This window comes from Nycticebus coucang, chromosome 3 (genome assembly GCF_027406575.1).
Source record: "Nycticebus coucang isolate mNycCou1 chromosome 3, mNycCou1.pri, whole genome shotgun sequence".
In the NCBI taxonomy this organism is placed as follows: Eukaryota; Metazoa; Chordata; class Mammalia; order Primates; family Lorisidae; genus Nycticebus; species Nycticebus coucang.
In genome coordinates this window covers 79,608,050-79,626,496 of record NC_069782.1, presented here as the reverse complement: position 1 = coordinate 79,626,496, position 18,447 = coordinate 79,608,050, and the positions used below count along the sequence as shown (strand labels likewise).

Genomic DNA, 18,447 nt, shown 5'->3' with positions numbered 1-18,447 from the left:
GACAGGTGCCTGCCACAATCATGACCAGAGCTTTCTAAGGCCTGTGGGGCTACAGTTTCTGCTTCCCAGAGGCCAGCTCTGAAGCTCTGTTCCTGATGACCCATAAGAAAAATGCAAGACAGAGGTGAGGTCCCCTCCTGACCTATACCCCAGGACTGGGGTCAGAGGGCAGGGAAGGGAGTGCTGTCTTCTCAGTGTGGGGTGGGAGCATACCTTGTGGTGGGTCCACAATCCAGAGATATTTTAGGACACCCCTTCTTAATTGTTAAAAAAAATTTAAAATTTGTTTTCTTTTTTTTAAAAAAATAAGCTTATTTTCATAAGCCACCAACCAAGAGCAGAGTGTTTGTTTGTCGAGGCACCCAGGACTACAGCCCAGGCTCTTGTGTGAGACCTTGGTGGTGACCTTCAGGATGAATAACCAGGGCACCCACAGACCCACAGTGGAAGTGCCTGAATGTCCTTCCAGGAGGTAGCCTTGACAATGTCCTTCCAGGAGGACCCTGACCACGGTGAAACTGTTATCTCAGGCAGGCAGGGGACCTTGACAAGGACATCTGCCCAGTAACTGCCTGTCTAAACTTGGATTGGAGTCATCCTATTTTTTATCTTTTTTTTTTTTTTGAGACAGAGTCTCACTATGTTGCTCTCGGTAGAGTGCTGTAGTGTCACAGCTCACAGCAACCTCAAACTTTTGGGGTTAAGCCAATTCTCTTGCCTCAGCCTCCCAACTAGCTGGGACTATAGGCACCCGCCACAATGCCCAGCTATTTTTGGTTCCAGTTGTCATTGTTGTTTAGCAGGCCCTGGCCGGGCTTGAACCCACCAGCTTCAGTGTATGTGGCTGGTGCCCTACTCACTGAGCTATGGGCGCCGAGCCTATTATCTTTTTATCAAGGGTAATGATCTCAAAGCAATTAAGTAATTCTTCTCATTTTCCCTTTAAAAACATTTCTCTCCTTTATTTTACTGGATATGTATTGCCATTGCAGTGCTCTATTCCTGAATAATAACATTTTCGTATAGGGAGACTGTTTGCTACGTAGTTTGGCATGAATAGTGTCCAGAGATGAGACCTGCAGCAGGATTACTTTTAGATGGAATCAGGGATTCTTGGAACTGGTGCGCAGTACTCATTTGAGTTCTTTGAGCTCTCTTTTCCATGGCTTGCCTTTTCTTTTCTGGTGATGGTTCTTTGGGGCTAAATTTCCCTCTTTTTAGTAGAAGCACTTGACTTTATTTAAGATCTGATTTGGATAAGGTCACTTTAAATAAAAGAGTTTATCGATGTATCTGTCTTTATTTTTTTGCATCTGTTGACTCTTCTATTGGTGGTGAGATGCACTCACTGTTTATGCTTTTATAGCCAAGATAAAAAGATACAAGTACTCAAAGGGCTTTCAAATCAATGACTTTGCAAATTACAACAGCTCCATGGCAACCAACACTCCAGACACTTTTGGGAAACATAAATTTAGGTTTGTCTGACTAACAATTAGAGTGATAGAATAGTTAATTAAAAGATGAATAGTCTAAAAAGATAAAGAACTAGATAAACATTTATGAAAGTTAGGCTTTCAGATTAAACAGGTCGAAATCTTGAACTCAGAGCAATAAAGTATCTCTGGCAAAAAATTTCGCTTTGTTTGCCGTACGGGGGGGCGGGGGGGAGGCAAAAACAAAAAACAAACCAATTACCCCCACAAAACATCTGCTAAAATGCTTCCCTGACCAATCAAGTAAACCAGGCTGACAGAACCATTGATAGATTCAAAGAAATGTGGAGATTTTGTTTTTCTTATACAATTCAGTCAATCTCAGCTAAAATGTAACATTAAAAATTTAACCCTAAACTCACTTGGAACTGAAATAAGACACAAAAGGGTAAAAGGGTTTTTTAAAAATAAAACTTCTCCAGAAACTGTTTTACCCAAACTTTTGGTGAACAGCATTCACTGGATTACTGATCGGGGCAAATACAAGTGAACAAGTCTCAATTTTGTCAGAAATATAATTTGGATCCAGTTGTCTTTCATTGACTGTTGAGTTTGTATCTTTCACCACATCATGACTAACATTCACAAGTGAAAGCTATGGATCTTTATTTGTGTGTGTATACATGTTTGGGTGTGTTTTATGCATTCATACATGTATTATGTTGTAAGTTGTGGAAAAACAACATGGAAAAACCTGACATTGCCAGAAATCCACTGGGGAATTCTGTTTAGATCACCTTAAATATTGAGTAATTAGTAATTAACCCAAATGCTTTTTTGTTCACTAGAATTAAGTAAATCTTTAATAAATAAGCTGGTTTTAAAATTACTGGTGTAATAAAATAAAAACGTCCTCGAAATTGCCAGCATACATTTTGCCTGGGTTTACTGGTAAGGTATTTTTATATTTGTTAAATAATTGAAGGTGTCAGGATTTGATGCAAGAGTTGTAAAACTTAGCTTACAAATAGAATGATCTTTGTTTAATTCTTTGACAAGTAAAACTAATTTAATATTGTTAATTTAACGAAACTATCTGCACCTTCTGAATTATCAGAAAAATGCCTATATTTCACATTTAAATTTCTTTTCCTTTTTTTTTTGAGACAGATCCTCAAGCTGTTGCCCTGGATAGAGTGCTGTGGCATCACAGCTCACAGCAACCTCAAACTCCTGGGCTCGAGTGATTCTCCTGTCTCCGCCTTCCAAGTAGCTGGAACTACAGGCACTGGCCACAACGCCCGGCCTTTTTTTTGGTTGCAGCCGTCATTGTTGTTTGGCAGTCTCAGGCTGGATTTGAACCCACCAGCTCAGGTGTATGTGGCTGGCGCCTCAGCTGCTTGAGCCACAGGCACTGAGTCCACTTTAAATTTCTTAATTAGGTAAATAAATACCTGATATTCACCGGCTGTAAAAATGATTGACAGCAAAATTATTTGAAAGGGCTCTAGCTTTGTCTAAAATCTCAGTTTTCTTAGGTAACCTCAGTAAATCGCTAAAAATAAATCAGGTAAATGTCAAAATTCCTTTATAAAGGAATTTTTCACGTAATTTGAAATCTTAAAGTTACGTTAAATTAATAATACTCATTAAATATCAAAGTCATTTCCAAATAAGAGTTTTAAAAAACCAATTTTCTGAACATAGTTATAAGTTCATTCCTGGCTTCTTAGATGTCTATAAAAAGACTAAATATATTTGTGTTTATTAAAACACATAAAAATAATGGGTAAACCTAATTCAAAAATTATAAAATGGTTTTCATCTATAAAATACCAATATGTGACAGAGTTAATAATTGCTTACCGAAAACCTAGGTTACCAAGAGTTAAAATTCTAATCTATATATATAATTCTCTATATAAAATGTGCCAAAAATAAGCTGTTTTTGATGTGCAAAATTATAAAAAAGGTATTAAAATGGTTCTTTGCTAATAAAAAAGGATAATTTGGGGCAACTCCATGGTTATTTAAAGGTTGTTTCAAAAATAGATTTAGAAAAAAAATAAGAAACAAGAGAGAAAGGAACCAGTAAGTATGAGAGAGAGATGTGTAGAAAAGCAATGTTTTTCTCCAGTATAATGTGATTTTGTAATCTCGACTTTTCTTGATTTGTCTGAATTGTTCCACGTAATCAGGAAACTTTCTGTTCTTTTACTTTTTCTCGGAGCCATGTATGGCCCTGCTCAAGCACTCATTTTCTTGTTTACATTCCTGTATAACTTGGGAGTACGCTCATAACCTTGGACACAGTCTTCTTATGTCTAATTAAATGTAAGTATGCTTTCAGCAGGTGCAAATTCCAGAATCTAAATAGACTTCCCTGAAGAAGTAGTTATGCTGCAAGAAGGTTTTCTTTACATTTTTTGGTAACTGACCTGTGAAAACCAACGCATTTATGTTTTGTTAAAGATAATTTCCTATGTCTTTATTAGACTTTTGGTTACTTAAGAAAACTGAGTGTAGGAAGGGTTAAGGTTTTTAAATTCATGTAAATTTCTGTATTGCTTTTGAAGTCTTTTGATTATCACTCTGATTAAATGAATAATCATTACTTCACAGTAACCTGTGACTCTATTTTTTTTTGCAGTTTTTGGCGAGGGTTGGGTTTGAACCCACCACCTCCGGCATATGGGGCCGGCGCCCTACTCCTTTGAGCCACAGGTGCTGCCCCTGTGATTCTATTTTAATCAAGTGTTTTGAATCTTTTGGTATCTTTGGCAGCCTTCTCCAGGATAAAAATTCTAAACTTAGCCTTTTGAATTTGAATTAACTTTGAGATTTCTGGTTGGGCCACCAGAGAACCTCAAAACAGTACCTTTCAGCTGGGCGTGGTGGCTCACACCTGTAATCTTAGAACTCTGGGAGGCCCAGGCAGTGGATCACTTGAGCTCAGGAGCTCCAGATCAGCCTGAGCAACAGCAAGACCGCTTCTCTACTAAAAATAGAAAAAGTGAGGCAAGAGGATCACTTGAGCCCAAGAACTTGAGGTTGCTGTGAGCTGTAATGCCATAGCACTCTAGTCAGAGTGCTAGCATGAGACTCCATCTCAAAATAAAAAACAAAAAATAAAAAAACACCTATTTTTCATCTTGTATAGATATTTGGTGAATTTGGTAAATTATATGACAACCATTGTCAAATGACAAGCAATGTTAGATCTTTTAGTTACATTTCTGGGTATGTTATTTATATGACTGATTCACAATTATACAAATTCATAAAAATTTAGTTATCAGCCACAAATTTGGTTATTACGTTAAATCCTTTTAAAAGTTTTGTTTGTATGGCTATGTTATTAATGTGAGTCTTCTAATGATTATGTGAAATTTATAAAGTTCTGATGATCCTGATGTGACACCTGATAAGTCATGATTCTGGCTGATATTTTAAAATCTTGCATCTAATAGAAATAACTAAATTTCCTTGTCAATTGCGAACTTTCATCAGATTTTTGATGAAATTTTTGATGGCTAATTCTAAGTTTTTGTGATCCACAGTTTTTGTTTTGAATTCTACTTTAAAGCATTTGTAATCAGCTGTAGCCCAAAATTAATTTTCATGGAAAAACTCTAAGTATGCTTGCACACAGATTGGTTATAACTTTAAGATCAATGGGCTAAATACAAATTTCCAGAACTCTGATAAACAAACTAATGAGTTCATGAAAATGCCAATCAAAATTCAGAAGAAGAAAAATTAATTATATGAGCTTGAGTAACTGATGAAGATAATGTTTTCTCGACTTTAAAACATTATTGGTTCTTTACTTAAATGTTCTTTTTTTCAAGCTTAAGAAATTTTTCTTTCTGAAACTATGTGTAGTTTACAGCAATTTGGTAAAGTATACTTTTGAGAACAAAATGTGGAAGCGTTTGCTTTTTCTCTCTCCTTGGTTCTTCCAAAATGTTCATGAATATTCTTAATTTTTATGACTATGGTCATTTGCATAATTTCAATAAAACTCTGCTCTCTATAAGAGGGTATAGTTGGAGACATTTGTTAAAGTATTAAGGATTTTACTGAAATATTATATTATGAGTGTACATGAAATGCCTGGTTTCAAGGGTTTCCAGTCTTACAATGAGTAAGTAAAAATTACCACTTTCTAGCAGGCATAAAATCTTAAGACTATAAGTAAAATACAAAGTTTTCCTTCATCTGTTTTTAGCCTTAAGAGGTGTTAAATTGGAGATTCTTATGTAATCAATGCAGAGAGAAAAAGTTATGCTTCTAAAAAATATCTGTTAACACACCTGTTATTATGTCGTCCAGTCCTGTGCATACTTTTGAAGTTCTTATCTACCTAGAGACTAGACTGGATCCTGAATTCTCCTCTATTCCTCCAATCCAACCTTCTTCCATGGAATTACTAAAAATGAGAAACTGTTCCTAAAGCCCTATAAACCGACACCAGATCAATTTTAAGAAGCCTCGTGTCACACAAAAATTCACCAAAGCATTTTATGTCATAATCAGAGACAAATTGCAAACCAGGATGAGAAGTTGACCTTTTCACACTGTAGACTGTTTTTCTCAAGACATCAGAACAAGACTCCACATCATAAGGAGACATTTATACCCTTTGAAACTACTTTTTTCACTTAGGCAGGATAATATTGCATCTGAAATTTCATAACCAGTATCTTTTGCTGGTAAGTTCAACAGAACTTGACCTAAGAGGTTCTTTGTTATCCATTCGTTAACTGAGAAAATATCTTTAGTATTGTCAATACTGCACCCGTATACATTCTTATGGGAAATTTGAGACCTACGTACAACAAATAAGATACCAGGCCACACAGTTACAACAGATCTCACCTAATTCCCTAAGTTCATTTGATCCATTCAGTTGGTTGTCTTTAAGCCTAAATTCATGGTTCAAAGCTATTATACAAACTGAGAATGTAAGTTCACTTTGTATTTTCCCTTTTTAAACTTTCTCTATGTTACTTGTTTAAGTATTGCAGAAGTACAACTTGTAACAGAATAGTGCTGGCCGGGAACCTTGAGATAACAGAAAAAGACTATGGGACAAAATTGCACTTAACAATGGACTTCAGGTAGATTTGGCCTGAGATCCACTCTTCAACCTTTCTAGATGCTCAAATGTGGCCAGAAGGGTTTGACATGCATTCCGAGATGCCAATCATTCTCTCCAACAGAGGACGAGGCCAGCACCAGCACTAGTTCATCCCAACACTGAAAGATAATCAAAACCTAAATACAAGATGACTGATCAGGGATACTTTCAGAGAAAGTATCAAAGTATCTCCCTTACTCAAAAGGGAGATATAGGAAAGTTGTCAGAATCAAAATGGAGTCATATGTGTTAAAACACAAAACCCAAACCAAAAAACCTGACAAATTGAGCTGAGGAAGTCTATGAAGAGAGGATTCTTGTGCTTATATATATAATAACAAAACTATCAAAAAAGCCTCTGCAAAAACCACAATATTGCACAAAGGCCACTGCAAACTTGTACAAAAAAAACTTGTACAAGGGTACATGTGAAACTTAGTAAATGTAGCATATAAATGTCTTAACACAATAACTAAGAAAACGCCAGGAAGGCTATGTTAACCAGTGTGATGAAAATATGTCAAATGGTCTATAAAACCAGTGTAGTGACCCAAGATCGCATTAGTGTACACAGCTATGATTTAATAAAAAAAAAATACTTGTGCAAGGACATCTGCTCAGCAAATGCTGGTTCATCATCAGATTGGTTTTTCCCATGTTATTGATCTTTGTAGGCAAGGATAATGAACTCAAAAAATTAGGTAATCCTCCTCATTTTTACTCTAAAAGCTTCTGTCTGTCTTTATATCCCTGAATGTGCACATATTTCTTTATGGCATGCTCTATTCCTGAATAAACAGAGTTCTCTTTGTTTTTTTATTTAGGTCACCTTATACAAAAAAGTTACACCGAGGCTGTTTTGAGAATACAGGGAGATAGTGAGCATAAAACCCTTGGCACAGTATCTGACATAAGAAGTGCTCAAAAAACATTAGCTCTTCCTAGGGAGAGGTTGCTCGGTCCTTAAGCCACTCCTGAGAAAATATTTCCAAAAAAACAAACAAACAAAAAAACCCCTAATTCCATTAGACCATCCACATAGCTCTGCCGAATGGGAATGTGGCAATGACAGCCCCTGCCCCATTCTCTGTACACATGGAAAGGAGGGAAGATGGAAAACAAGCTCCCTGGGGGAGAGGGGTCATTCTGGGTTCAGCAGATGGCTTTGGAATAAGATGTCATGGAACACAATTTAATCAGATCAGATGAATGTACCAACAGGCCAGATGAAAAGCTGAGGAGGGTGCGGGGAGTCCAGCTGTGCCCCAGGCACCTGGTGCTGGGAGAACACCCACCTCAGCGTTGGGCACACTGGACTGCGTACTTCCTTAGTCATTCCCTTTTTGCAAAAATATACTTGATGCCTGGCAAATGCCAAATAATAGGAGATTTTATAAAAAGCATGAAGCCCTTCCAACTGCTTGATGCATGCAATAGTGCGTAGTGAAACTACAGTATTGGCTCCATTTTACAGCAGGGAAAGTAGAGGCTCAGAATAGAACACTCATCTGGTCAAGGAGACATGCACAAAGTGTGCCTGAGCCAGGATTCCAGGGCCCAGGCCTGGTGGCTGGCATCCTCTATCAAGGTCAACACATAATCCTGGGTAAGCTACTGGTACACCTGGCTAGGCTCAGACCACTGCCCCTCCCTCCCCCAATTGCTTCACTTCTCAGGAGCAGATGAGAAGTCTTAGGGTTCTCAGCTCTCAAGGAAAGAGAGAGCTGGGAACAGGGTGGGTACATATAGCTGTGTACTTGCTGGGATGCCCTGATCAGAGATGCTCCTGTGGCCCTGAGGGGGTTATTTTTTCCCCACTGAGCAGATGAAGGGACACTTATCTTCACTGCTCTTCACCCCATCCTCTCCTCCTGCCCCAGTATCCACATGGAATGGGCAGCAAGGGCCAGAGGCTTGGCTGGCTGTGGGGAAGGGCGGTGTTGTATGGGAAATGTGTGACTCAGAGTCACCAAGGGGGCAACTTACCAACAACTTTGTCCTCGCCAAAAGTGAATCTGCAAATAACTTCGTCCTGCCCCTTTGTATTCTGAAAACCTTTTCCATGAATAATCACTTCATAGGGTTCTGCAAAGGCAACATTCAGAAGTCTGAGTGAGGAAGGGTAGAGAGCTGTGTGTGCCCTGAGCTCATTGTGTGAGCTCGTGGCAGTCCACCCCCAAACCAGATTGGCAGGAGCCTCCTACAAAGAAGCAGCTGTGTCTCAGCCAACATCTGTGTGTGCACGGGGCCAAGTCCTCATCTGGTGTCACTGAAGGTCCATGAGGTTGTGGCTGGGGCTTGAGGACTCACAGGCTCTCCCCAACCCTCTCTGGCCCAAGGAACCCGTGAAAGGCAGCTACACAGGGGCAGACTCAGCTGGAGCTTCCCTGCTCTGGGTCTCCGACATGCTGCCTTAGGCCAGAGAGGAGTAGGCCTGTGCTTGGCCATGCCCTCTGCCCTATAAGACATGAGAGGACCTAGGACAAGGCTGGGTGAAGACATGGCTTCTGAGCTGGACACCCAGGCCGGATGTCTGCGGGGCTGCTGGACGTGTGGGAGTCTGTCTTTCTGTTGTTCTATGTGCCTGTGGCAGGTTGGAGACCCCAAGGCAGGGCAGAACTCAGGGGCAGGGCTAGGAGAATTCATCCCAGAAGTCCTGTCTAGCAGCAGTTCCAGAGACCTACAGATGCTTTCTCAGCCCCTGCCTTTTTTGGGCCGGCCAAGTGCCACACCCAAGCACCCTGGGGTTCAGCAAGTATTTTTCCACCAGTGGGGTTCCTGTCCTTGCAGCAAGCCCCATAGGGATGCAGGAAGGTGCTGAGAGGACTGGTCAAGGAGTGGCCTGTGTTCCTGTAGAACTGCAAGCCGCTTGAGTGCACTTGCCTCTCCCTGGCCCAGGCTGCTTCATCCCCATCCCTGAGGAGGCCTGAGGTATACTTCCTCTGGGCCCGTGTCCAGTCTTCCTGTGGCACTGTGCCCTCAAGGCAGAGTCTGCAGATCCTCTGCCATGGAGAAAATACTGACTCTTGGCTGTGGGCAAAACTGGTCTGTTGACATGCTTTGTCAGGTCTTCAGGTGTTTTCAAAAATGGGAGTGTATGTTAAAAGCCTGAACATTTTCCCTAATAATCTAGATTTCTAGCTTTCTTGGAAAACAGGGATGGTGGGCATCCATGGATTTGTGTTCTTCCCTGTCAAGCACTGGCTGGGGCCCAGGGACATAGCCCTCCTCAGATGGGGGAGTTTGAGGGACCACCTTCACTCCAAGGCCCCACAGGGACAGCTGACTCCATCTTGTCTGAGCCTGGGTTTCCTTTTGCTCCTGGTGTCTTCTTGACCCCAGAGGCACCTACCGTGATGGCCGGACCCTGCTCTGGGAGGCACCTGAGTCACGTGGGGGACCCTGGGGCTTTGAGAGAGAACAGGAAAGGCTACCTTGGTGCCCTGCGCTGAGCTGCCAGGAGTGGATCCCCCTCAGGGCAGGCATTGGGCCCTCTTCTACACACTGCAGTCAACAGCAGATGAATCTGAACCTGATGCTACCAAGCTATAACCTCCATGACTTCACTGTTCCAACTTCTAAGGGGCTGGGCACTGGGCTATGCACAGGGCTGGACATGTATCCTAGAAAGAGTGGCTGGGCCTGTTTCCTGCACTTTTTTACTTTCCAATTGACCACCCTGAGCAGGGCAGAGGGCTGCCTCTCAGCCTTCTGGAAGGGTAGTTTACAATTTACATTCTAGATTCTAGGAATGTGTATTGCAACCAAGCTTTTTTTTTTCAAGGTGTATGGATGACAAAAGAGAGAGTTGAAATAAAAGAAGCACTGTCATTCATCATTAAATGCTGGTAGTAGATAGAGGGGCATTCATTTTAAAACACTTTTGAATCTGTTGTAGGTTTGAAAATTTCCATGATATGGTTTGGCGCCCATAGCTCAGTGGTTAGGGCGCCAGCCACATACACTGGAGCTGATGGGTTTGAAATCAACCCAGGTCTGCTAAACAACAACAACAACAACAACAACAAAAATAGCCAGGAATTGTGGCAGGTGCCTGTAGTCCCACCTACTTGGGAGGCTGAGGCAAGAGAATTGCTTAAGCCCAAGAATTGGAGGTTGCTGTGAGCTGTGATGCCATGGCACTCTATTCAGGGCAACATAATGAGACCCTGCCTCAAAAAAAAAAAAAAAAATTTTTTTTTCCAGAAGAGTAGAGCTCTGCTGGCACTTTGAGTTCAATCGTTGGGCTTCTGGAACTTCTGTTATTATGGCAGTCTCAGGAAACTAATACTAGTTGTTTTGTTACAAACTCTGCCAGAACAGGGGCAGAGACAAGATGGCTGACTGAAGACAGCTTTCCACAGAGGCTCCTGTCCAGAAGGAGAGTTAAAGGACAGAAATTTAGCAAATAACCAGGTGGATTTGAGCTGCCCCAAGAGAGAAGGTTGAAGAACGCACATCAACACCGCTGAGGTGAGCTGCGACCCCAAGGATACAAACAAAAGGTACAAAATCCATCACCAAGCGGATGGGAGTCCCCTCCCCCATGAGATGGCTTGGAGTGCCCCACAAACAAATGGGCAGAGTTCAAAGGTCCTCCCACTCCACTCCATGGGAGAGTCCCTCTAAAAACTGGACCTACCTCCCCTACTAGGGTGCCATGGCATTCTCCTACCAGGCATAAAACTGTATATATTCTCTACCTGCAACTCTGAGCTCCCAGCACTCCCCTCCACTCTCACTCTGAGGTCTAGAGGCCTGTCCCCCAGGAGTCCAGATTCTTGGATGATTTCTCGAGGGGTGTGGACAGGGCCTAAACTGCAGCTGGTCAGTGCTGACCCTGGGGCATGGGAGTGAGGAGAGGATGGTAGCTGAGAGAGAACCACACCAGAGTGGCGGTGCCCGGAGGCACAGAGCAGTAGCTGTCTTTTAGCAATAATAGGGCTCACTCCCGGATATTCTGAAGCCACACCCCCTGTCTCCCCGGGCAACCAGAGGAGGCCAGGCATCTACTCAGGTGGCAACCACCACAGAACAGATCTGGGTCCGAGACGCAGGCCCTGTGAGTAAAGAGTATGCCTGAGGCGGTACCAGCCTGGGTGGAGCGTGGGGACTAAAACGCACGCGCAGAGCCAGGAAATTCCCAGGGCAGAGCTGACCCAGAGGACTGCTTTACTGAGCCTAAGATGCACCCAGCCCTCAGGGGATCATCAGCCTATAGACAAAGAAAGACAGGAGGCTAGAACTGACAGGTAACCCAATACAAACCTGCAGGAGCAAAGACAGGGCCTGAGGTGCAGGCTCTGGGAACTCAAAACAGCTTCTCTTCTGCAGGGGAATTTAGCAGGGACAGAAATAAATTCCTGCAAAGTTGTTCTGTTCTGTTCCGTCAGTAACATCAATCAGGGATGGGGCTGGAACTGAGTGAACACCCCCCAGCCTCCATCGAGCACCCGAGGTTGTCAGGCCTCACCTCCCCCTGCTAGTTAGAGGCAGAGTGCAGCGGCCTGACTCAGCAGAAATAGATTTCCTTGTGATTCAGGCAGGTGCAACCCCCTGGAGTATCTATTCACTATAGGCAACTGGGTCAAAGCCCTGTGGGACTATCAGTGACTGGGTATGACAGAGGTGCAAGGTGGGGAAGGAGCTATCAACCTTCCCAGACTGATCTATTTGCTGGCTGGGTCCTCCTGACTCCATGGAGCACCGGAGCAAGCGGTATCAGAGTAGTCACCAGACCCCTGTGATCCAGTTGCCAGAGACCTTTTAAACTCTCCCACCTGAGACAGGTGCTGACTGAGACAATTGATTTGGACCTTTTGAACTGAGCCAATCACCGAAGACTATTCAGGTGGTGCCCTGGGTGTGTGGTTGTAGGAAGGTTTTATTTTCCTTTTCCAATTGTTGCCTGTGGGGGGCGGGTGACTTAATTGCCGGTATCTCTCCACAGCTGAGAGTTCAACCCAGAGTAACTGTTTCACTAGGGTCGAACAGAGACCAGCTAAAAACAAGACAGAACCACTTAGCCCCACCACACCAAACGGGTCCCCAGTTTCTCAGGCTATAGCACTGTATGGGTCCTCGACAAAGCTCCAGGGGAAAAATCAAATGGTGTAAAACAATCATGGGGCAGAATCAGCAGAAAAATTCTGGTAACACGAATAACTAGAATAAATCAAACCGCCCCCCATCCCAAGGAAAGATAGAGCAGATGTAACTGAAGATCCCATTCATAAACAGCTGGCCGAGATGTCAGAAATTGAATTCAGAATTTGGATTGCAAACAAGATTAATAAAATGGAGGAAAATTTGGAATTAGAAATTTGAGCAGCAATTCAAAAGTCGGAATTAAAAATTTGAGGAGAAATTCAAAAGTTGTCTCAAGAATTCAACAAATTTTAAGACAAAACCACCAAAGATTTTGATGCACTGAAGCAAGAATTTTCAGCCCTCAAAGATCTGAAAAATATAGTCGAATCCCTCAGTAACAGAGGGAGCAAGGAGAAGAAAGGACTTCTGACATTGAAGACAAAGCCTTGGAATACTCCCAAAATCAAAGAGGAAGAGAAAGGGAGAGCAAAAATGGATCATTCTCTCAAAGAGCTCTGGGATAAATCGAAGAAGGCTAATATCTGCCTCATTGGAATCCCTGAAAGTGATGAAGTGGCCTTGCTAGTCACAGAGGCCCTTCTCCATAAAATTATGAAAGAGAATTTTCCAGGCATGCCAAGAGATTCTGAAATTCAGATATCAGACAGTTTCAGAACCCCAGCATGACTCAATCCCAATAAGACACCCCCAGGCATATCATTATTAACTTCACTAAAATTAATATGAAGGAGAAAATTCTGAAAGCAGCCAGACATAAGAAATCCATTACCTACAAAGGGAAGAATATTAGAATGACTGCAGATCTCTCTGCTGAAACTTTTCAAGCCAGAAGAGGATGGTCACCGACTTTTAATCTCCTAAAGCAAAATACTTTTCAACCCCGGATCTTGTATCCAGCTAAACTGAGTTTCATTTATGATGGAGAAATTAAATACTTTAATGACATTCATATGTTGAAGAAATTTGCCATAACCAAACCAGCTCTTCAGGATATTCTCAGACCTGTCCTCCATAATGACCAGCCCAATCCTCTACCACAAAAGTAAACTCACTCAGAAACTTTTGATCAAACTCCAACTTCCACAGTGGCAAAAGGATTAAAAATGTCCACTGGACTTTCAAAAAACTCAATACCCAAAATTTTACCAGACTTATCAATATTCTCCATTAATGTAAATGGCTTAAACTATCCTCTAAAGAGGCACAGGTTAGCTGACTGGCCAGATATTTGCTGCATACGAGAGTCACATTTTACCTTAAAAGACAAATATAGACTCATGGTGAAAGGATGGTCATTCATCCTTTGGATTACCATTTTCAGGTAAATGGTAATCAGAAAAAAGCAGGTGCTGCAATTTTATTTGCAGATACAATAGGCTTTAAACCAACAAAAGTAAGGAAGGATAAGAATGGTCACTTCATATTTGTTAAGGGTAATACTCAATATAATGAGATTTCAATTATTAATATCTATGCACCCAACCAGAATGCACTTCAATTTATAAGAGAAACTCTAACAGATATGAGCAACTTGATATCCTCCAGCTCCATAATAGTCAGAGATTTTAACCCTTTTTGGCAGTGTTGGATTGATTGTCCAATAAGAAGCTGAGCAAAGAAATTTTAGATTTAAACATAACCATCCAACATTTGGATTTAGCAGACATCTACAGAACATTTCATCCCAACAAAACTGAATACACATACTTCTCATCAGCCCATGGAACATACTCCAAAATCGATCACATCTTAGGTCACAAGTCTAACCTCAGTAAATTTAAAGGAATAGAAATTATTCCTTGCATCTTCTCGGATCACCATGGAATAAAAGTTGAGCTGAGTAACAACAGGAATCTGCATACTCATACAAAAACATAGAAGTTAAATAACTTTATGCTGAATGATAGCTGGGTCAGAGATGAGAGTAAGAAGGAAATTGCCAAATTTTTTGAACAAAATGACAATGAAGACACAAATTTTCAGAACCTCTGGGGGATACCGCAAAGGCAGTCCTAAGAGGGAAATTGATAGCACTGCAAGCCTTCCTCAAGAGAACGGAAAGAGAGGAAGTTGACAACATAATGGGACATCTCAAGCAACTGGAAAAGGAAGAACATTCCAACCCCAAACCCAGTAGAAGAAATGAAATAACTAAAATTAGAGCAGAATTAAATGAAATTGAAAACAAAAGAATTATACAACAGATCAATGAATCAAAAAGTTGGTGTTTTGAAAAGGTCAATAAAATAGATAAAACTTTGGCTAACCTAACCAGGAAAAAAAGAGTAAAATCTCTAATCTCATCAATCAGAAACGACAAAGACGAAATAACAACAGACTCCTCAGAAATTCAAAAAATCCTTAATGAATATTACAAGAAACTTTATTCTCAGAAATATGAAAATCTGAAGGAAATTGACACATACTTGGAAGCACGTCACCTTCCAAGACTTAGTCAGAATCAAGAGGAAATGTTGAACAGGCCAATATCAAGTTCTGAAATAGCATCAACCATACAAAACCTCCCTAAAAAGAAAAGCCCAGGACCAGATAGCTTCACTTCAGAATTCTACCAAACCTTTAAAGAGGAATTAGTACCTATATTACTCAACCTGTTCCAAATGTAGAAAAAGAAGGAAGACTACCCAACACATTCTATGAAGCAAACATCACCCTGATCCCCAAACTGGGAAAAGACCCAACAAGAAAAGAAAATTATAGACCAATATCACTAATGAATACAGATGCAAAAATATTCAACAAGATCCTAACAAACAGAATCCAGCAACACATCAAACAAATTATACATCATGACTAAGTCGGTTTTATCCCAGGGTCTCAAGGCTGGTTCAATATACGTAAATCTATAAGTATAATTCAGCACATAAACAAATTAAAAAACAAAGACCATATGATTCTCTCAATTGATGCAGAAAAAGCTTTTGATAATATCCAGCATCCCATCATGATCAGAACACTTAAGAAAATTGGTATAGAAGGGACATTTCTTAAACTGATAGAGGCCATCTATAGCAAACCCACAGCCAATATCGTATTGAATGGAGTTAAATTGGAATCATTTGCACTTAGATCAGGAACCAGGCAAGGTTGCCCATTGTCTCCATTGCTCTTTACCATTGTTATGGAAGTTTTAGCCATTGCAATTAGAGAAGAAAAGGCGATCAAGGGTATCCACATAGGGTCAGAAGAGATTAAACTTTCGCTTTTCGCAGATGATATGATTGTGTATCTGGAAAACACCAGGGATTGTACTATAAAACTCTTAGAAGTGATCAAGGAATACAGCAGCGTCTCAGGTTACAAAATCAACATTCATAAATCGGTAGCCTTTATATATACCAACAATAGTCAAGCTGAAAAAACAGTTAAAAGCTCTATTCCTTTCACAGTAGTGCCAAAGAAGATGAAATATTTGGGAGTTTATCTAACAAAGGACGTGAAAGATCTCTATAAAAAGAACTATGAAACTCTAAGAAAAGAAATAGCTGGAAATGTTAACAAATGGAAAAACATACCATGCTCATGGTTGGGAAGAATCAACATTGTTAAAATGTCCATACTACCCAAAGCAATATACAATTTTAATGCAATCCCTATTAAAGTTCCACTGTCATACTTTAAAGATCATGAAAAAATAATACTTTGTTTTATATGGAATCAGAAAAAACCTCGAATAGCCAAAATATTACTCAGAAATAAAAACAAAGCAGGAGGAATCATGCTACCAGACCTCAGACTATACTATAAATCGATAGTGATCAAAACAGCATGGTACTGGCACAAAAACAGAGAATTAGATGTCTGGAACAGAATAGAGAACCATGAGATGAATCTAGCTACTTACCATTATTTGATCTTTGACAAGCCAATTAAAAACATTCAGTGGGGAAAAGATTCTCTATTTAACAAATGGTGCTGGGTGAACTGGCTGGCAACCTGTAGAAGACTGAAACTGGACCCACACCTTTCACCATTAACTAAGATAGACTCTCACTGGATTAAAGATTTAAACTTAAGACATGAAACTATAAAAATACTAGAAGAGAGTGCAGGGAAACCTCTTGAAGAAATCGGTCTGGGTGAGTATTTTATGAGGAGGACCCCCTGGGCAATTGAAGCAGTATCAAAAATACACTATTGGGACCTGATCAAACTAAAAAAGCTTCTGCACAGCCAAGAACATAGTAAGTAAACCAAGCAAACAGCCATCAGAATGGGAGAAGATATTTGCAGGTTATGTTTCTGACAAAGGTTTAATAACCATAATTCACAGAGAACTCAAACGTATAAGCAAGAAAAGAACAAGTGATCCATTGCAGGCTGGGCAAGGGACTTGAAGAGAAACTTCTCTGAAGAAGACGGGCACACGGCCTACAGACATATGAAAAAATGCTCATCATCTTTAATCATCGGAGAAATGCAAATCAAAACTACTTTGACATATCATCTAACTCCAGTAAGATTAGCCCATTTTACAAAATCCCAAGACCAGAGATGTTGGAGTGGATGTGGAGAAAAGGGAACACTCTACACTGCTGGTGGGAATGCAAATTAATACATTCCTTTTGGAAAGATCTTTGGAGAACACTTAGAGATCTAAAAATAGATCTGCCATTCAATCCTGTAATTCCTCTACTAGGCATATACCCAGAAGACCAAAAATCACATCATAACAAAGATATTTGTACCAGAATGTTTCTTGCAGCCCAATTCATAATTTTTAAGTCATGGAAAAAGCCCAAGTGCCCATCAATCCACGAATGGATTAATAAATTGTGGTATATGTACACCATGGAATATTATGCAGCCTTAAAGAAAGATGGAGACTTTACCTCTTTCATGTTTACATGGATGGAGCTGGAACACATTCTTCTTAGTAAAGTATCTCAAGAATGGAAGAAAAAGTATCCAATGCACTCAGCCCTACTATGAAACTAATTTATGGCTTTCACAGGAAAGCTATAACCCAGTTATAACCTAAGAATAAGGGGAAGGGGGAAAGGGAGGGGAGGGAGGGTGATTGGTGGGATTACACCTGTGGTGCATCTTACAAGGGTATATGTGAAACTTAGTAAATGTAGAATGTAAATGTCTTAACGCAATAACTAAGAACATACCAGGAAGGCTATGTTAACCAGTGTGATGAAAATGTGTCAAACGGTCTATAAAACCAGTGTATGGTGCCCCATGATCATATTAATATACACAGCTATGATTTAATAATAAAAAAGAAAATTTCCATAATAAAAGGTTGGAAGAAAAACAAATAATTGAAGGAGAAAATTATGCAGAAGACACAGACAACGGCAACTCATGGTATATCCTTGATGACAGGTGACTTACGAGAGGGTCAGACCTAGACCAAAGGCTGCTGGAAGTCAGAGGGATGGTCAATCAGGAAAAGCTTCCATGGTGAGGCATCCTATGAATGGAGCCTCAAGAGATGGGTTAACTCAGTCTTTAAATTTGAGGTCAGGCCTGAGGCAGGGAGGCCAGCGTGGGCCTCCATGCCTGGATAGTCTACCCTCCCCTGGCCTCCCTATCTAGGCTCCTGGTACAGTCCCTGGTTCTCAGAGATGGCCTTGTGCAATGGCTTATTCTACTCCATGTGGGGTCAGGATCCTGCCTTGGATTTTCCCTCCATGGAACTGTCACCCTGTGCAGGGCAGTTTTGGATAAATCAGTTGACAGGCAAAGGTTGGGAGCACCAGCCACAAGGGCAGAGGCAGTGAGCTG

The 18,447-nt window shown here is 40.9% G+C and overlaps 1 protein-coding gene across 1 annotated transcript in view; it reads right to left on the bottom strand.

The window, feature by feature from the left end:
• Window positions 1-18,447, bottom strand: part of ANTXRL (ANTXR like) — a 60,342-nt gene that overhangs the window by 29,506 nt on the left and 12,389 nt on the right. The window contains exon 10 of the mRNA XM_053583488.1: window positions 8,566-8,664. Coding sequence (XP_053439463.1) covers window positions 8,566-8,664 — 99 coding nt within the window. The remainder of the gene's footprint in view (window positions 1-8,565; window positions 8,665-18,447) is intronic.